This window comes from Trachemys scripta, chromosome 4 (genome assembly GCF_013100865.1).
Source record: "Trachemys scripta elegans isolate TJP31775 chromosome 4, CAS_Tse_1.0, whole genome shotgun sequence".
Lineage (NCBI taxonomy): Eukaryota > Metazoa > Chordata > Testudines > Emydidae > Trachemys > Trachemys scripta.
In genome coordinates this window covers 87,056,098-87,077,601 of record NC_048301.1, presented here as the reverse complement: position 1 = coordinate 87,077,601, position 21,504 = coordinate 87,056,098, and the positions used below count along the sequence as shown (strand labels likewise).

At 38.6% G+C, this 21,504-nt stretch overlaps 1 protein-coding gene across 1 annotated transcript in view; it reads right to left on the bottom strand.

Annotated features, from left to right (window-relative positions):
- The window catches only part of ANO3 (anoctamin 3), a 363,106-nt gene that overhangs the window by 80,566 nt on the left and 261,036 nt on the right, over window positions 1–21,504 (bottom strand). The window contains exons 5-7 of the mRNA XM_034768757.1: window positions 16,160–16,318; window positions 9,944–10,044; window positions 2,445–2,489 (exon numbers count right to left, since the gene is read on the bottom strand). Of these exons, the coding sequence (XP_034624648.1) occupies window positions 2,445–2,489; window positions 9,944–10,044; window positions 16,160–16,318 (305 nt within the window). The remainder of the gene's footprint in view (window positions 1–2,444; window positions 2,490–9,943; window positions 10,045–16,159; window positions 16,319–21,504) is intronic.

Below are 21,504 nucleotides of genomic sequence, written 5' to 3'. Positions count from 1 at the left end.
TGTGCACTCTACCTGTTAATTTCAAAATTTTAATAGAACAGTCATTCCTATGACCTATGTTTATGTTCATAGGTCACAGTTTGTCACTCTACAGATTTATTATGGTAATATGGACAGTGATGCACACATATTGGAAAAAATTATAACAATGTGATTTATTTTTCAAATTTTGTGTTGTGTGCATTTTTAGGATTAGTTTTCTATTTAGATTTGAACTTTTTAACAGTAAAAGTTCACAGGCAATTCTTTTAAAAAGGTGTTTGCTCTTTTAAAATGCTGGAATAAAAAAAACCAGCAAAATATTTAACTTCCCTCGCTTGTTTTTTTTAATTTCTCACAAAACAAACTTCATATAAAAATGAAACATGTAAGTGTATTTGTCTCTGATGTTAAAGTTCTCATGGACTTCAAGGTCAGACGGGACCATCATGATAATCTAGTAGGACTTCCTGCACATCGCAGGCCACAGAACCTTACCCACCCACTCCTGTAATTTACCCATAACTGCTGGGTGACTTACTAAAGTCCTCAAATCTTGATTTAAAGACTTCGAGTTACAGAGAATGCATGATTTACTCTAGTTCAAACCAGCAAGTGACTGTCTTGCTCTACGCTGTGAAATAGGCAAACAAACAAAAAACAGGATCTCTGCCAATTTGACCTGGGGGAAAATTCCTTCCTGAATGCAAATATGGCAATATTGTTTGTTACTCTACTCTTAGAAACTAGGTTGATTTCAATTGCATATTCTAGATACCTGTGTTACTAAATAGGATCATAAATCCACCTAATATCCAAGTTTTTATTACACCCAGAAATCCCCAAAAGAATTCAGTATCGAACTAAGTTTGTTTTATGGCATAGCCCTGTTACATTTGCCTTAATATTACAAAAATGTAAGTGGTTTGCTTTGAATTGTACACTAAAATGAAGCAAGCACATGCATGACGGGGAGAGGAGAAAAGCAGTTGTAAATTTATGTTATAAATTATTTCCGTCTAATATTATTATTGAAACTGGATTTATAAACCAAATTTTGCAATTCAGTGATATTTTGTGATTTTTTTTTGGTTAACTGGTGGTCTTGCACAGCCAACAACATAGTAACTGAATACTGCACAGGAAATAGTGAACTCTGGCAGGATTTGCACTCTTGGAGGCTCTATAGTTTAATAATTAATTGTCAAGCAAATGTAGATATTTGGTTCATAAATATGCTTAGCAGAATTCCTGTATTTTTTTTAAATAATTTTGATGGATATCAATGTCTATTTTTAAGCATTTTTTTTAGAATTTTATCAATTTAAATTTTCACATTTGTGCAAAGTTATTGGTTTTAAGCTTTTAAAATTTATCTATTTAAATTTTCACAGTTTTAGGAAATTATGGGGAATTAGAAAATGTTTTTAATGATAGTAAATGTTGAGATTCAAAAAGTTAGAGCTTTATAACTGTTACAATATAAATTGTCAACCTCACATATCAAAACATACCAAATAAAACCTTAAATCAAATTTCAATAATTTCATAAGCTGCATTTTTCTTACTTTGTTTCTCTACAAATTTTGATTATACTCGATGGAAATATTTCTGTTGGGTGTGTGTGTGTGTGTGTGTGTGTGAGAAATTGATGTTTATCGACATTTACTGATGCAAATCTAATCCTTCCAAGCTTACTCGTAAGCATTAGGACACACATTTTTGGTATGGAAATTAGTCTAGAAATCTGATAAGCTTGTTCCAATTGGTACTTAAATTTTGGAACAGAACAATAGGTTTTACCAGCTCTTGAGGCTACTGTTTCTACAAGTGAGTGCTTCTCTATGGAAAATTAACAACCCATAATGCGAGAATGGAGCATATGTCAGAAATATAGTAGAACCTTGCTAACTCACACAGTGAGTCAAAGATCCTTTACTGAATATTACTGTTAGCCATCAAATATATGAAACAAAAGCTCAAGGATACTGCATCACAAAGTGTACTTTTAAATTTAGGCCTTTACTCATAGGCATAAAGTGAACCTTGTGTATATTTGCGGGCTCAGGTTCCTAGTTCAACAACTGGAGTTTGGTTTTGATTAATACAAAGACATAATGTGCTAGTAAAAAGTATATTTTGTAAAGTGGGCTGAAATTTATGAAATTTTAGTAACCGGAGGCCTCACTGCAATGTTGTCTTTGATATTAAATCTCTGCTGATAGACTAAATGAGACCATTGTTTTGGTATGAGAAGTATTTCATTTGCAGAGTGACAATTGGCAAAGCTGTATTGTACTGCATCATGTAACAGCTGGCTATTTTAAGACATTATTTGTGTTAATGCATTTTTGAGTTTCCATGAATCAAATTTCATGGTTTTAGTTGCTTTGGATAAATTTACAACTGCTAATGTTTAGCAGGTGACTATATGCAAGATTAGAAGCTATGCATCACCCACCAACCTGCCCATGGTTTTGCTCCTCCAGTCAGTGTAATAACACTTTTTCCTGAAAGAATAGCAGAAGTCATCGGAGAACAATCAAGTAAAAGACAGTTGAAAAGGAATCCCACATTATATAAGAACACATACCATGCACATTTACATGCTAAAGAGTGAAAAACATCTTTAAATTGAAATACAGTAATTTGTTAAGGATATTCTGATCTGTGTGTCTGTTCGAATTTGAAATGGTTCATATCATGACTCTTGAAAAATGAATCTAAATTTTGATACGACTGATCTATATAGGCTGGGCCATGTCCGACTACTGATTCATTCACTGAATTCTCAATAAAGATAATACAAGTTTTGTCCAAAAAACTATTAAGATATGGCCCTTCTTAATTGTATTAATTCTACAGGACTCATTTTCAAAATTAGCAGTTGCTTTAGTTCTGCATTAAAGGCTATATACACTCTCTTAAATCTGTACATGTGACTCTCATCGACATCCATTACCATTTTGCATGCAAATCAAGAGCAGTATATGGACCCAAGATTCATTAAGCAGTAACTGGAACAAATTGTTTTTATATTTCAGTTCTCTTCTCTCTTCTTTTCACTGGGTACAGTAACTTCTGAGGGAAAAAGTCATGTAATTTCCTATAAAATCTTCACAGAGAACAGTTATTCTTCAAACATAATACACATACAGATTTGAGGCAAAATATTTTTTTCACTTCCCACTACTGCTCTACATGCCCCCTCCCTCTATATCAAGCAACCTTTACAAAAGAACATAAGAATGGCTCTACTGGGTCAGATCAAAGGTCCAGCTAGCGCAGTATCCTGTCTTCTGACAGTGGCCAGTGCGAGGTGCCCCAGAGGGAATGAACAGAACAGGTAATTATCAAGTGATCCATTCCCTGTCGCTCATTCCCAGCTTCTGGCAAACAGAGACTAGGGACACCATTCCTGCCCATCCTGGCTATTAGCCATTGATGGACCTATCCTCCATGAATTTATCTAGTTCTTTTTTGAAACCTGTTATGGTTTTGGCCTTCACAACATCCTCTGGAAAGGAGTTCCACAGGTTAACTGTGCATTGTGTGAAGAAATACTTCCTTTTATTTGTTTTAAACCTGATGTCTATTAATTTCATTTGGTGACCCCCTGGTTCTTGTCTCATGAGAAGTAGTAAACAACACTTTCTTATCTACTTTATCTACACCAGTCATGATTTTATAGACCTCAATCATATCTCCCCTTAGCCGTCTCTTTTCCAAGCTGAAAAGTCCCAGTCTTATTAATTTCTCCTCAAATGGAAGCCGTTCCATATCCCTAATCATTTTTGTTGCCCTTTTCTGACCCTTTTCCAATGCCAATATATCTTTTTTGAGATGGCGCGACCACATCTGCACACAGTATTCAAGATGTGGGCGTACCATGGATTTATATAGGCAACATGATATTTTCTGTCCTGTTATCTATCCTTTTCTTAATTATCCCCAGCATTCTGTTCACTTTTTTGACTGCCGCTGCACATCGAGTGGATATTTTCAGAGAACTATCTATAATGACTCCGAGGTCTCTTTCTTGAGTGGTAACAGCTAATTTACATCATTTTATATGTATAGTTGAGATTATACTTTCAATGTGCATTACTTTGCATTTATCAACATTAAATTTCATCTGCCATTTTGTTGCCCAGTCTCCCAGTTTTGAGAGATCCTTTTGTAGCTCTTCGCAGTCTGCCTGGTCTTAACTATCTTTAGTAATTTTGTATCATCTGTTGCCACCTCACTGTTTACCCCTTTTCCAGATCATTTATGAATATGTTGAATAGGACTGGTCCCAGAACAAACCCCTGAGGGATACCACTATTTACCTCTTTCCATTTAATTTATCTCTCTCAATTCAAACCTTTCAATTTTGCAAGTGACTTAGGCCCTGATCCTGCAATCTCATGTAGGTGAGTGTACACTTATGTCAGCGCAGAGACCCACTGAAGACACAGGATAGTGCCTGTATGGATCAATTTGCTAGATCATGGCCTTACTTTGTACATACTAGTCACCAAAGGGTATAAGTTGCCTAGACCCTTTATGCTACTGTGTATTAAGAGTAAAGCAACGTTTTTGAGTATCAGCACTTAAAATAAATGGCTAAACTGTTTTTAGCCAATTTTCAAGAAGTATTTTCACAGGAATATCACTAAACAAAAAAAATATTTCAGTTCTGGATGTTAAACAAATGAGATCCTCATCGGATGGTAACTTCACAACCTAGAATAATTCTTAGGTACTTGGCAGCCTGATTTGTGATGTTCCTAAACAGAGTTGCAAAGGGAGCACAGAAACCACAGAAGTTAACAATTTTTTTTGATATTATATTTAAGAAACATGACTTCTTTTGTTACCTTTAATTACCCTTAACTGTTCCACTCAGAAGGAGTCCAGCTGAGCTACAGACATAGGTCATTTACTCATTATACATATTGCAATTTCTGTTTTACAGAAGATATTTGTTGTGCATGCATAAACATCTCTTTGCTCGAGCTTCAATATTATATGGCAAAGCTGCTGCCTCATACATATATTTTAAGCATGCAACATGTTTCTTTTTAATAGAACATTCAGACATATCCCATTAAAAACATAAGTATAAATAATTCATGATCCCAATGTAATCATGTGAAAATATTGAAATGTATGTCAAAGACAACAATTATTGCAAAGTATTAAAAAAACCTTATTGATAACTATTCATGTATCACTTTTCTTTTTACATTATATACCATACTGAGCCTCAAAGATCAACCGTCAGAAAAAGAGCTGGGCAAATAACTGATGTTTTGGTTCACTGGTAGTTCCTTGGCCAGGGTTAAGGGGGGGGAAACCTTTTGGTTCAGGTGGAACTAAAACTGAAATTTTTCAGAATTATCAGCAAGTTGAAAAAGTTGGGAAAATTTCAATTTGAGTTGAATGAAAGATTTAGTTTGACCCAGCTCTGTGACCATTGAAGTATTTTGAATGAAGTGGAACAACTTCAAAGAGAGAGATTAGGAAAAATATTCCCACCCAGAATATTTCAGACATTTCAACATTTACAAAATGTTTTCTTTATTCATTCAGACTGAAGTAATTGGCTGAAATCAACATAAATTTCCCTTTTCAGTCAACCTGAATTTGCATTTTTCCATTAAAAAAATGTTTCAGCCGAATTTCCCCCCCCCCCCCCCCCCCGCACCTGCTGTAGTAGTAATACATAGTATGCACTGAAGTATGACTTTTTATCAGTAGAGTTAGTTTGCAGTTTTGCATTGACTTCACTGAGAACAGGCTCTGGGTCTTTGGATAGTCCCTTGGGATGGAAACATATAAATGATTTTGCTTCTTCTCAGCTACATTTATGCTATGTCTAGGACCAAATACTTCCCCCTTTCATGGGTAATTCTGTTGATTTCAATGGGACTTCCGATGTAGTGTGACCCAACAGCAAATGTGAAAAATCGGGACGGGGTGGGAGAATAATAGGAGCCTATATAAGAAAAAGACCCAAAAATCAGGACTGTTCCTATAAAATCAGGACATCTGGTCATCCTATTCTGATGGGAGATGTGTATTTAAGACAGAGTTTAGAGATAGGCCATGAATTCAGATAAAATATTCTCTTTGGGGCTATGCCTACTAGAGGTATTATTAAAGAGCAAGACTGGGACCCACCCTTACATCGCTGAGCAGGAGAGTAAGGGGGTGTAACACATGAGGCTTGATGCATCATGGGTCAACCACAGTGGGGAAAAGCAGCCTCTGTGGCACCACTACTCCTTCTTCCATGCAGATGGAAGGGAGTGGGGTGACTAGGATTAGGGAACGGGTAGAGCCTTAGTTCTCGGTAAGCCAGAGAGAAGGGGAAGGAATCTGCTGGTAGTAAGAACCCCCTTTGGGAGAGAACTTTATTATTCAGGTGTATAATAAGGCTACCTCTCTCCAAGAGATGAGACGTGCAGTTACCTCAGCAACACAATATAGAATATGTTATAACTGCTTAGAAAATGGTTAAGTAAAACCTCAGTACAAGTATGCACTTAAAAAAAAAAGTCTATTTAACATATGTATACTCTGTGTGTGTAAGCAGTGTAACTTTGCTCTTTAGAATCTTCTTTTCAAATATCTGGAGTGAAAGAAACATGAACGAAATAAAGCAAAGTAATAGCCAAGGAACCAATGGCCATGAAACAAAAGGAGAGAGGGGTGGGGGGGCGTGGATTAAGAATTTGATTAAAAAGTTGGTTTGAATGCCTGCCTAGAAAAATTGCTAATTAGACTCCAATAAAATTGTTAGCGTATATAAATATTTGTAGGAACTGGACCTTATTTCATACATTTCTCTCTAAAGTAAGGAAATCAGCTAGATCAAATATCTAAATAATTAATGTACTTTAAGTCTTTCTAAAAATAACAAGATGGGAGAAAAAACAGTATTAGGAAATGGGAAAAAATGATTAAAGTGAAATATACAATTAATGGCCCTAATCCAACAAATACGTTTATGCTTGTGAGTAACTTTATGCATGTTAGCAATCTCATTCAAGTCAGTCATAAATGCAGGATTAGGCCCAAATTACATGACCTCACTGACTCCCAAAATATTGCCCTTTTATTTTTTTTATGTCAAAGTGAATTTCACTAGCATCCAAGCTGCAGGACTAGTCACGTAGTGTTTTATTTTTATGCTGTATTGCGTGCGGTATATAATTCCCATTCTAGTTATCACACTTCAAAGGCAGAGTAGAATGCCAGCTATGATTCCTTCTATAAAACACTAATCAGTTCCCATGCTCTTCTTTTATTAATTTGTTTTTCATTGAAATAAATAAGCAGTTATGAGAAGGCTGGGTTGTTTACAGAACTGCTAATGGGAGCTTTAATCACTCCCTGTTACTGATTCATTCTCCTCTGCCTTTGGTTGATGGCTCACTTGCTGACAAGGTCAGAGCTAGCAGACAACTATTCAGTTTTGCTCTCAAATTAAAAACAAAAACCACCCCTCCCCTCCTTTTTTTTTGATGGTGGTTGTTCAAATATTTCAGAGTGTTGAGCCTAAATTAGCAATATTACAACTTGGAAAACTTGCACTTCTCATCCTAAAAGTGCTCCAAAGACATTAGCCAATTAGATCTCAACATTCCTGTCAGCTAGGAAAAAATATCGTCTCCTCTTTTTTACAGGAAAATCTTGCTCACATTTAAGACAATTGACTTCAGTGAGGTCAGAATCTCACCTAATAAAGTCTTGATTTAAAAAAAAAAATGCATGGACCTGAATTAACATACACAACCTCAGCTTGCACAAGCAAATTGGGTATTTTGCTTCCACAATTTAGTAAAGAATTAAAACAGGCTCATGTAGTTTTGACAATGCAGCAGCAGGAGTCATAAACAGAACCAGGATTAGAATCACTCCTCTAATCAGACCACTAGGCTGCATCACTCCCCCATGACAAGACAGACAGGCAGCTGACTAGCTCTAAGAGCCCATTTTATTATATTTTTACCAAGAGCTTTTCCCCCATCTTGCTGGAAGTAAACACCAGTTATCTGGCACAAAGCTGAAACAATTTGTTAGAGATGCTGGCTGTAAGTTTCACCAACAAATTAAAGAATATCCAGAACATCCCTATCTTTGTGCAAGACCTAGTTGTAGATTCATCAAGACTAGAAACGGGAATAAATTCACATCCTCTAAGCCCCGAAGAACATCTTAAAAAGCCAAATATGGAATCCATGTGTAAGGTTTGCAGCGGCTGACTGGGAAATTCAGTGATATTCCCCATCAATCACAAGCTAAGACAGCAACAAATAACTGGTGAACTGTCTAAATGAATTCCAATCTTCAGTTAGAATCCCAGGGCAGATGTCCCTCCCATATGATAAAACTTGCTCAAGAGGAGGAAAACTGAGAATCCCCTCACAGAGTTTCTCCTTGATTGTTAGCGATGGGGTTGCTCCCCAAAAATAGACTGCTGAACCCACCCCCCAGCCCTGTGGAACTCAGAGGATCATTTGGAGACCAGAGCTATTTGTGTAGAGGCCTCATGCTTCTGCACTAGATCCAAAACAGTTGTGCTACCCCAGCATAGACTGCTCTTGTCTGCTGATAAAAAGCCCATTTTGTTTAGTGGTTTAAAATGGCAAGAAAGAAAGAGTTCATTTGGGTCCTGAAATTTAGAGAAAAATGAATATTTGAACCGTTAACAATGAATCATTCAAGTGAGAGAGAAGCACATATGGCAATATCAAAAAATCTTCCTTAATCACATGGTAAATGATTATTAATCAAGTTGTTTACTATGAAAAGGGATTTGGGAAATGATTCAGTCAAAGAGTTTAAATTTCATAATGCTCTGGTTTAATGTAGGGATGGGTACTCAAACCTATTTTCAATTGAAGACAGACAGGCTGCCTGAGAGTTTCTGGGTGAAGTCTAAGCTTAGGACCTATTTACATGAAGGATTATCTCTCTCTCCCCATGCCATACTGTCGTAGTTGAAATCAGCAGAGGCACTCCAGCGAGAGCCCCACTGATGTAAGTGAGAAGGAGCTGCTGTAAGGGCATTCTCAGTGAGGCAGTCTCACTTTGGAATTTGATTGCCACCTTGGCCTGATGTATCCCAGATCCAGTGAGTTTCAGCACACACTACAAGGGTCATCTTTCCCGCCCCCCCACAGTCATTTAAAAATGATGGGAAATTATAAGCATGGGGAATTGTTGAAGGGGTGGGGGAATTGCATATTACATCTACTGGTTTCCTGGAGATAGGTTATTTTTAATTGTATTTCTGTACTTACTACAAGAATACATTTATGTTGTAATTTTTAATTTAAAAAGTGTTTAGAGTTTATGGACAAGACTGCCTTTTAGCATTTGTATAGCTCTAAATAAATAAGGAGACTGAAGATCATCAATCTGGAAACAGGAAGTGAAGAGAATTCCAGGAACACAAAGGCTCTGGCTTTCTCCAGAATGTCAGGGTTTTATCTCTGAAAGAGCGAATATTAGTTGACTCTGTAACTTCCCTTGCCTTTGGATATAATTCCAGTCAAGCTCTGGCTGTGATCCATCATTCAGAAGAAGATTCTGTGCTCCTAAGCCTAAAACCACAAACCACAGATCTTTTGAGACCATGAAAAGGACCTCCATAAAAGGTCTTGCAAAATGTGTGTGATGTGCTTTGAGCAGTAAGTTCTTCAGGGATATGCGAATTTGTTAAGAAAGTAAGCTTTTGATACAGTGGCCTCTATCATCAACCATGTTTTTACCCCCAAAATTGGCCTTAAAAATTATTGTTTTTGAAGAGATCAGAAGAGAGGAACTTAGTTATAATGCAGCAGGAGGCTTTTTTTGTTCAGTTTGAACAATAGGAGGGGACTCCATGTTACCTTAATAAATGAGTAAAAACAGTTAAATATAAAGCATAAAAATCTAAGTATTAAAAATAAAATAGTTACTACAATACCTGAAAGGCATCCTGATGTTCATTCTTTCTGCATATTTGCATAACGTATCCCATGGACAGTGAATTTTAACAAACATTATGTCGTTGCTCGTAATAGCTGGCTGCAATGGGTGATAAAATAAATATATATTAACAGTTGAGTACCACGTGGCAGTCTGGTTTCTGAAAACATGCCTATGGGCCAACTTTTGCTCTCAGAGGTGTGCACTTTGCTCCCACTAAAGTCTATGGCATCATCTAGAGTCCTAAGTAAAGAATAGTACATGATAATATGTGCACTGCAGTTGCAATGGGATATGGAGATGAGAATAATCAAAGACATCTTCCAGTCTATTCCACTGACCATGCAGACTGCTGTTTTCTAGTGTTTTATATTTATAGTCTTATTATGAATGTCTTAAAAGATAGGGCTTCCACCACTGCCTTTGGAACACTATTCCACAGAACTATATATATTGATTAAAAAAAAAAAATCTATCCTTACACTCTTGTACCATTCTTGGGGTGAAATTCTGATCACAATGAAGTCAATAGGAGTTTTGCCATTGACTTCAATGGAGTCAAGATTTCACCCTACGTGCTAGCCTTTTTACATTTATTATAAATTATAAGCAACAAGTAAGCAATATAATAACAGAAAGTTCAAAAGCCATATGTTACGTGAAGTACTGTATGAAATATTCATTATGTAATTAAACACACTCAGTGTTACTATTTTTGGAGTCTGCAGAGCTCCCAGAAACATGCAGTGTTTTAGTATGAAAGTTTTCACAAGTAAAGTGTTCTTCAAAGTAGAACATATTTTTTTTTACATTATCTTGTTGCTCACAGTCATTGAGAGATAACTTCATTTTAGGTGCATTTCAAATTTCCTTTTCAAAATGGCATTATAGTGGTAGTTGAAAGACTGACATCGCCTTGCATTTCTTCTGAATCAGACTGGCTGAGCCTACTCCATGGCCTCAGTAAGATAAACAGAAGTCATTGTGATTCATTTTCCTAGAGAAAGTGACTCAGTTTTATGAACTGTTTCTGAGCCAGGCAGAAGAATGTTACTGTAACTTACTTTTCCAAAGGACTTAGCCCTTAGAGTAACCTAGTAACTATTCATAAGGGGCTTTAGGATAGGGCTCTATTCCGTAACTCTGGGAGCCAACAGCAGTCAGAGGTGGTTTTCTTCAGCTTTCTGCCAGAGTGAGTAAATGAAAAATTTACGCCCCCCACCCCACGACCATTCTGGATTGGCATCACAGAGGCTATGATGGGTGGCTCCCACTTGAAGACACCAGTGTGGAGAATGGATCTACCATCTGCCCAAGGATGGTGTCAGCAGGCCATATGTCCTTCTTCCCAAGATGACAACCCTAAATAGGGAAGATGGGTGTGGTAACAAGGGTATAGATTGGTGAGGGCCTGCTAAGGGAAGATGACAAATATCATGTCTGTTTTGTGCCTTTATAGATTTCAATTTTTTCCCAAATCATAATCAACACTATAGAATTACATCTAATTTGCTGAATTTACTGATTTGCAAAATCTTCTCAAGGATCTTGAGCATTGTACGATGAACAAATAACAAATATCCAAAGCACAAGACCTGGTAGTAATGGGGACTTTAATTACCCAGACATCTGTTGGAAGAATAATATGGCAAAACACAAAATTTCCAATAAGTTCTCGGAATGTATTGGGGAAAATATTTTGTTTTAGATGACAGAGGAAGTAATCAGGGGTACAGCCATTTTACACTGATCGGAAGGTTAAAGGGAATTTGGGTGAGAGTGATTATGATAGATTTCATGAGTCTGACAAAGTGGGTATTCACCCACAAAAGCTTATGCTCCAATATGTCTGTTAGTCTATAAGGTGCCACAGGACTCTTTGTTGCTTTTTACATGATAGATTTCATGATTCTAAGGAAATGAAGGAGTGTGAGCAGCAGAATAAGAACAATGGACTTCAAAAAAGACAAACTCAGAGGACTTCCCATGGGAAGAAATCCCAAGAGATAAACGAGTTCAGGAGAGCTGTCAATTTCTCAAGAGACAATATTAAATGCACAACTACAAACTATTTTGATCAGGGCCGGCTCCAGGCACCAGCCGACAAAGCACGTGCTTGGGGTGGCACCTTAGAAGGGGCGGCAAATGTTTGGGTGGCGGGGGGCGTTCGCAGTGTTTTTGTTGTTGTTTTTGTTGTTTGGCAGGGCGGCGCTAGAGGGTTTTTTGTTTGTTTGTTTGTTTTTTCATTTCGGCCAGGCAGTGCGGGGAGTATTTTGGCGGCGTGGCGCTGGAGGGGGGGCGGGGTCTTCGGCAGCCCGGCCCTGCACAGCACATCGGGGGTTTGGGCGGCCCGGCTCGGTGCTCGGGGAGTTTGGACGGCGCGGCACTTCGGGCGGGCGGGGGTTTGGGCAGCCCGGCGCGGCACTCGGGGCTTTGGGCAGGGCGACGCGGTGCTCAGGGAGGGTGGGGATTTGGCAGCCCGGCGCAGCGCGGCGCTCGGGGGTTTGAGCGGCCTGGTCCGGCGCTTGGGGGGGGAGAGGGGGTGTTATGGCGGGGCGGCGCTCTTCTTTTTTGCCTGGGGCAGCAAAAAAGTTAGAGCCGGCCCTGATTCTGATGCAAAGGAAAGATAGGAAGAATAATAAGATGCCATCAGGAGTGCTTTAATGATCTGAAAATCAAAAAGGAATCCTACAAAAATTGGAAACTGACAAATTGCTAAAGAGGAATATGAAATATACAAGCTTGTAGGGACAAAATCAGAAAGAATAAGTTGAAAATGAGTTATAGCAATGGATATAAAAGGTTGGTCTTTAAATACATTAGGAGCAAGATAAAGATGTTTATTTTTTCTGTTTTATCCCCCACCTGCAGTTTAACTCCAGAACACTTTCCGACTGGTTGCTGATTACTTTTTAAATCAATGCGATATCTCTGGAGAGAAACTAATATTAAAGTAATTGGCAATGTAGCAGGTGGTAAATCATTTTGAGTATACATTTTATTATTGTTCTTTCTGTTAGCAATCTTCTTTGTTTTAATACATGCCTTTCATCTTCCTTCTCTCTCAGTCCTCTTTACAAGTTTTAACTGTGAGAGTAGGAACTGAAAATGGTTTATCACTACAGACAATTGGATTGTGAAAGCCTATTGTTAATACACTCAAAGGACAAAATTAAGGCCGTGGTGAAAGCAGGTACAACTCTTAATGAAGTTAACAGGAGTTGTACCCATTTATACCAGTGATTAATTTGACAATGAGACTTTACATAAGGAATGTAAATAATGAAATGTAAATATATGTAAAACTCATTTATCATATTCACTCTGCTGGACATTTCCTCAGAACTAATTAAAACAGCAAGGGAAAGATCATCGTCTTGTGTTAATCTGTATAAATCCACTGAAGTCACCACCTCATTATGCACTGGATCTGGTGTAAAACCTACTGTAGATTTTTGGTAGTAGTTTCTGCCTCGGTTATTTCAGAGTACTGGTCAGGAATGGGCGGCGGGGGGGGGTTGTCAATCAGGACATGACAGTGGTTTGCTATGGTGTATGTGTGGATGGGGAATAATTTTTACTACTACCTATTTCATTTTGTTTTCAAGTGAAAGGATTATAAAATCTTATGCGGATTTTAATTTTTTTAAATACACACTTCGGACCTGATCTTGCACCACTGAGTGAGAGTAAGACCTGAGAATACTTCAGGTCTGAGTGTCTCATGCAAGCAGCAAGAAGGACATTAGAAAGTAATTCCATCAAATCTCCTTCATAGTTAACATGCTTTCTGTCTTTATCTCTCCTCACTTCTTTCCCCTTGTTTTATCAGGCTTCTCAGTACTAGTACTCTGAGTAAAATACATCCCAAGACAATCAAGTTGCAGAAGGCTCCGAACACAATGGAAAAGTAGAACATCCTCTGTTTGAGAGGAAGATGGCTGTGAAGTTGGCATATAGGGGACTCTCACCTCTCCAATGCCAGCTCTACATCATTCAGCTCACAAAAAGGGGATCTGGATAGCCCAGAGAGCCCAGTGAATCTGACAAAAAGAGATCAGAGCCACTATTCCACTGCAGGGAGCCGGAACAGTTGGTATAAAGGGATTAGTTACAGAGATGCCCCACACTTTGCCTGTTACTTGGTGGTGAATTCCTATCCAGTCTTAGCATGTTGTGGAAAGGATTGAATTTCATCCACTATGCTGACAGACCGCTTCCAATTTATAAATATTGGCAGACATGATCCTGCAGTTCTTATCAGTGGACATGATCCTGCAGTTCTTACTCACTGAAAATTGCCGTGCTGAAGCCAAAGAGCATTTTGCCTGAGGATAGATAGTTGGGTCCATGACAATATTTCTCACACATATCTAAAAGGAAATGCTACTTTTATTCTATAATTCTTGAAGGAATATTAATTATTTCAACGCTTAACCTTTAAGACAGACAAGATAGGTGAGGTAATATCTTTCATTGGACCAACTTCCGTGGTTGGAGGAGACAAGTTTTTGAGCTTATATAGAGCTCTTCTTCAGGTCTAGTTAAGCTTGAAAGCTTGCTTTTTTTCCATCAACCAATAAAAGATATTACCTTACCCACCTTGTTTCTCTAATATCCTGGGACCAACTCGTGTGGCTACAACATCACTGCAAACAACCTTTAAAACACAGATAATAGGGAGAAAATGTTATCTACATAACACTGGAAGTGCACAATAATGTATGTTTTTAACTATACTGTCTTTGCATGGCAGCTTGCAAGGTGTCATATTAAGGGGACTGAAAAAATAAAGTGAATTTAAGAATAAATTACATTACAACTAAAAAGATTTACAGTTTTGTTTTAAGTCATTTTACAGACTTATAATGTTGCTTTGCATGATTTTTTTTCTTTCAAAATGATTGTTTTGCATCTAACCTTGTCACATTTAAACAATATCTTGTTAGAGAATTAGCTGATATTCAAATTAAAATCTGAATTTAGAAAGCTTTACTTTTCTAAAATGTCAAATTTATTGCTTTTGGGGATAATGGTTCTGTTTTCAAAATATCAGACATTTTCAGATTTTTTTCTGTTTTGCTAGATTGGATCAAAATAGTAACAACAATATTAAATACAATAATTTCAAAATTAGCTAATTTAATTGTCAAATTAGCTAAGACTGTATGTAGGTATGTGCACAAATGACTTGAAAGAGTCTAACAACTTTGTTTAAATAAGACCCTATTCTGGTCTCCATTTAACTGGTGTAAATCAGGAGTAATTCCACTGAATGCCATGGAAGTTCACAAGCGAGAGGAGAATAAAGTGCAGAGCCTGCTTCTGAATTGAGTCTGTACATAAATATTCCTGCTCTATAATCTACAATTCAAAAACAGACAGAACACATTTTCCTAGCAGGATTTCTGACTTTAAATCCCTTAGCTGAGATATTTTGAGCTATTACTGCTATCAGAGTAGTTGTATTGGGGGTTGTATTTGGGGAAATATTATAGCAGTGGATAGACATCCTATTTTATCTTACTGCTATCCTTGGCCCAACAACGCCACCAATTCAGCATACTGTTAAAATGGTTCTGGGGGAATCAGATGGGACTTATCAACCTCATCATCTTGTAGAGTAGAGTAGATCTCATAGAGTAGTGGGTGGTAAATGGTTATCTCCTCCCTTAAAAAATTTCAAACATTTACCCTTTCAAAGTTTCTCATGAAAAACCAGAGATAGACAGTCCATCACCCCAGAAGAGCCAATACCTGGTGGTGAAGACACTTAGCTGGATGCTGAGATCCATATTCAAGTCCCTGGTCTGAATCAGTAAAAGAAGATTGGGAAGGGACTCTTTTTTGAGCCTATCAATGCTGTTTGGACTGACTAGTTGGTGGACTTCAGTTTTTACTTCACAGTACTCCCATCTGTGCCAACTAGGAGAGTGAGAAAGAAAACTCTAAGGAGATAGGGCCCAATGTACCACTCCATACATCAGTTCATCTCCACTGATTTAAATGGAATAATGCCAACATAAACAAAATCAACATAGTGGTGAATCTGTCCCTTTCTGATTTAGATGGTAACATATAACACTAAAATCCTGGTCAACACTTATAATTTTGAAAGTCTGTTTGTAACAAATTAGGAATATTCTTAACATTTAATAGTTTATCACAATAATTTCTAGGTCATCTCAGAATAAATATATACTAGAAGACATACCTCTCTTTCTAACATTAAGCCCTCTGCCCTCAAGTTCTTTTCAAAAGTGTTTCTTTTTTCTATTTGTAGACTTGACTTTTTATAGACCAAGATGTAATCAATGCGCTTTTTACCATCTTTGAAGAAGAGGCCTGATGATGCTATGGCATTCATCTCATTCTGAAAAACAAATAAAATTGGTTACAAACAGAATTATACATTAGAAAAAAATTAAAAATTAAACATAAATACAGCATAGTGCAAGGCATGTGCTCATTGAATTGCATGTGAAGGGGTAATTGGAAGGGCAGGCATGGACAAACCTGACAATTGTTCTCCAGAATCTCAGGTTTAATTATAACACACATTTTAGCTATTACATTTGCAAAGAAAACCTTCAAGCATGAAATGAGTAACAGATGCCTACATCTACCAGAGTTTTCAGAAAACCTGAAATAGCAGCTCTGAATTATGAAGTCCTCTCACCACCCCACCCCCATTCATTTCAACAGATACTACTTCAGATGCACACAACTATTTCACTGCTTATCACATCATTTAAGAAAGGAGAGGATGTGCCAACGACAAAGTATTTCCCAAAGTGTAGGAAGCAAATGGGATAGAAATCAAGATGTGTAGGCCTTTAACACCACACAGCAGGTGGAAGAAAAGATTGGTTTCATTCTTCTGAATAAGGACTCAATTTTCAAATGTTTGGGAAACACTGACATTGTGTAATAAAGACTGATGGCAAACACATAATATCAAAGACATGGCAGAAAACTCACTTTAGGGCTAGTGTACACTGGCAATCCTAAAGTGCTCCGTGGCAGTGCTTTAACATGGCTTATGTGGTTGCGGCGCTCTAAAAAAATCCACCTCAATAAGGGGCGTAGCTCCCAGTGCCGGGGCACTGTTTAAACTGGTGCTTTACAGCGCTGCAACTTGCTGCCCTCACGGGGGTGTTTTTTCACACTCCTGAGCAAGAAAGTTGCAGCGCTGTTAATTGACTCAAACCCAGTGACTGAATCTTATTCACTCTTTTTCCAACAATAAAGATACTTTATTCTTTCAAAGAGCCAGGGGAAAATGACAACAAAGAATGGTAACAATTGCAAGAAACATTGTCATTTTAGGACCCTATAATGCAAACACATATGTGAATAACAATATGCACAAGAGTAGGAACATGGGGAAAGTTACTCTAAGTGTTTGCAAGAACGAGCCCAAATTTGTGGAAAATTACAGGGTTATTTCCCCTGCCTTCTGGGGAGCATTATGATCAGGTCCGGCTCCAGGCACCAACTTACCAAGCAGGTGCTTGGGGCAGCCACTTCGGAGAGGGGTGGCACGTCCAGCTGTTCGGCGGCAATTCGGTGGATGGTCCCTCACTCCTGCTCAGAGTGAAGGACCTCCCGCCGAATTGCCGCTGCAGACCGCGATCGCGACTTTTTTTTTGTTTTCTTTTTTTTGTTTTGTTTGGCTGCTTGGGGCGGCCAAAACCCTGGAGCTGGCCCTGATTATGATGGTATGCCTCTGAAAAGTAGGGCTAGAATCTCATCTTAGTTACACTGATGGAAGTCTGGAGTAACGCTAACAAAAGCAGAACTGGGGCTGTAGTCTCCCATAGAATTTTGGAACAGCTGATGGTGAGTAAAGTTGTATTTGGGGAACAATTACAGCAGTGGATAAACATCATATTTTATCTTCATCAAAAAAGGATAAAAACTATCTGCTGTAAAGAGCCACCATTGCTTTACTAGTCTCCATGTGAGGGTTTGGTTTAGTTAAGTGTTTTTATTTGTAATTTTCAAGTCTTTCATAACTTCCTCCTTTTATGATTATACCCTGATCCCACTATAAGGAACTTGGCTTTCCAGGTCACCTCTGGAAGTCATTTTTTATTTTTATATTTTATTTTCCTCAGGAAGGATAGCCTTTTCTGGTGTCACACTGGATGCTCTGAAAGCTAGAAATCTAACAGCGAAGCCACCCACAAAACCCTCTGGAAAAAAGGAGCGTGGATTTGAATACACACATATGGAGTTCACCACCCCTCAAAGAAGAGTTTCAGCTCGGCCACTCCACTGCAAAAGTAAGATATGCTGTACCAGCATCACACGTGGCCAAAACCCCACCCCATTTTAATGTGCATTTGGCATACAGGAGATTTTCTTGATAAGTTCACAGGATTCAAGTAATTTAGGTTATTCATTGTGGGAATTACAGTACTTGAAGCTGTGTGTTATTTCTTTTAACTTTCTCTTATGATAAATAGAAATATTAGTTTCATTATGCTCTGCAGCACTGCAAGTATCCCTTCAAAATACCTGGTAAAATCTTCTAATACCATATACCACTAACTTAAGTAGTTCTGGATCCATGAAAAGCCATTTACAAATTCCAGTAGGTTACAAAATATCAACAACCACCTCCCAAAAGCACAAAAGTAGAAGACACAGAAAGAGTAAAGCAGTGGTTCTCAAACTTTTGTACTGGTGACCCCTTTCACATAGCAAGCTTCTGAGTGCGACCTCCCCCTATAAATTAAAATCACTTTTTTATATATTTAACATTATTATAAATGCTGGAGGCAAACCGGGTTTGGGTTGGAGGCTGACAACTCATGACCCCCATGTAATAACCTCACGACCCCCTGAGGGGTCCCAACTCCCAGTTTGAGAACCCCTGGAGTAAAGTTCTTGGAGAATTACAAGAGGTCACGTAAAATTTTGAATCTTTTTACTACATTTATTTTGTTTGTTATAATATTTTCCATACATGGTTCTAAATTCTACGGTGGACTTATTGTCTAATATAGTAAAAAGAGTCTTAGGAGACCTGAAATGAACCACATCTCACTCTGCTGGATGTTCAGTACTGTGGGTTCTGTTTTAAAACTTCCATATTTCACATACAATAAAACAGTTGCTTTCATAAAAAAACCTCTCCAATGTGCTGTTACTGACATATAATCCATTATTTAACTACTGATCTCATCAGTACTGATGTAAACTCAACCGCTTAATGCTTTTCTGAAGTCATGGATAGCTGTTAAGCACAAAAGGTTTATGCAACTTCAGAACTGATTATCTATAAAAGGACACCATAGAAAGGGTAAGTTATATGTCGATCCAACCATTGGATTTAGAGATGAACCAGAACTGAAACCCCCCAAACATTCATGGTTCAGATAAAATAGAAACTTGATACTAAATATCTCTGGGTTTGCAAAAACTAAAGCTAGCAAATGAGGTGTTTTTGCAAACCAAAAATCAAAACAGTCTTTCTTAGTCCATGTGAAGCAACCTGAGAGCATCTTCTCATTTAGCAATGTTATTTAAATTAGGCATTGCTCTTCAAATCCAGGTTTCATGTTGGAAGTCATCTCTTGCCCTGAACAGCTGGTGATGGCGTCATGTTTTCCTTTCATAGTTCACACACAAATGGGCTCTGGGAGATGTTCAATATATTAAGATCCTTGGACCATATGGAAATTTGAAGTGTAGTTGCAGTCAGAAAAAGTAACAGTAAAAACCATCATTATATTTCTCAAAATATACATACTGCAAGATTAACTCCTGTATAACAAGGTGTAGCAAAGTTGCTGCCTCAACACACCCTCTCTGGGCTGGATATGGCATCACAGCCCCCATTCCCTCAGTTCTCTCCCACTGTCCTTTGGCCTACTCCATATGTAGGAGTGTCCTGGCCCTCCAGCCAGACTACTTTACAGAGTTCCGTCCCTTCTGGGGACAGAGTCCTTTACCAAAGTTCAACAAAAATGTATGCAAAACCAAACATTCAACCCAGCTGGGCTCAGCTGGCAGCCACTTTGTAACAGGCAACAGACTGTCCTCTTGTCTAGCCACAGGCTTCTATGCCTCAATCAACCCCACAGCCCAGCAGCTGGGAACACTCCTTTCCTCACTTAGGGATTCAAGCAAACTACAACTCCTCAGGTCCCTGTCTCAAGTCAGGCTTCCACCTTGTCCCTGGAGAAGACTGTCTGCTTTTCTCTAATTCTCAGCTGTCTTTTATGTTGCTTCCCAGAGAGAGGGACCTCTTTCCCGCCTCTCCCCTGGGTCTCCACTCTCCACCTGGGCTCACCCAGTTCTTTATGGAAAAAGCTCTAGCTCTCCCCCTCTCCCAATCTAGGCTTTATCTCTGGCCCATCTTCCAGGTGCAAACAAGGCGATTAATTGGCTTCTCAAATCCATATTAATCCTTTCATGGCATGTGTGGGTAAATATCCTATCAGAAAGGGACCATTTAAGATTTATTCATCACTTAAAACTCAGTGGAGCCCTGTTTTAAAGTAAGTTTCTGGCCTTCATGGTTGCAAAGAAAAGTTTGAAAGCATGAACTTGACAGACTCAAAAACTGGAAGGCAAATAAAAAGAATCCCAAACTCAGGGATTTTTTTGTTTTGTTTTTAAAAGAATCTGATTTTTAAGCCAATCCCAAGATTTTTGGGCCTGGCACATGGTGTTGGTGATTCTAAGAAAGACAATTGTTATCCTTCCGAAGCTGAAATTTTGGGTGATTGGAAGGGGCAGAGAGCTTTCTCTTTGACTTCCCTATAATTATGCCTATGTTAATTAGTTAAATAGATACTGAAAAAATGCATGTACATGCATATTGACTATAGTATATTATATATAGTTTTGTTTCCTCCACTATAACAACCCTGCTTTTTGTATGATTGAGTAACATAAGGCCAAATTCTGCAACTTCTCCTTGCTTGAACAGTACCTTACTTGGTGAGCATTGCCCATGATTTCCGTGGCATCAGTGGGACTCCTCATAAAGTAAGGTACTATTTGTAATGTAAGGGTGGCACACTCAGGTCCACTGGAATTATTATAGAATAATTTCAGAGGGACTGCTTGCAAAGTAAGGTACTACACTCAACATGAGTAACAATGGCAAAATCTGTCCAATAGGAATTAAAAAAGGCCTTCAACTGAGTACATTTTATACCGAGGTGAGCAAACTATGGCCCTGGGGACCGCATCCGGCCCTCCAGAAATTTTAATCTGGTCCTCGACCTCCCGCCGGGGACCAGGGTCCAGAGCTTGCCCTGCTCCAGCCAGGGAGCAGGGTTGGGGGCTTGTCCTGCTCCGTGCGGCTCCTGGAAGCAGCAGCATGTCTCCCCTCTGGCTCCTATTCATAGGGGCATCCAGGGGGCTCCGCACGCTGCCCCTGCCCCAAGCGCCACCCCCACAGCTCCCATTGGTCGGGAACCATGGCCAATGGAAGCTGCAGGGACGGTGCCTGCAGACGGGGTGGCGCGCAGGGGTGCCGGAGCTGCATCTAGGAGCTGCTTGAGGCAAGCCCAGAGCTTGCACCCCTGACCCCCTCCT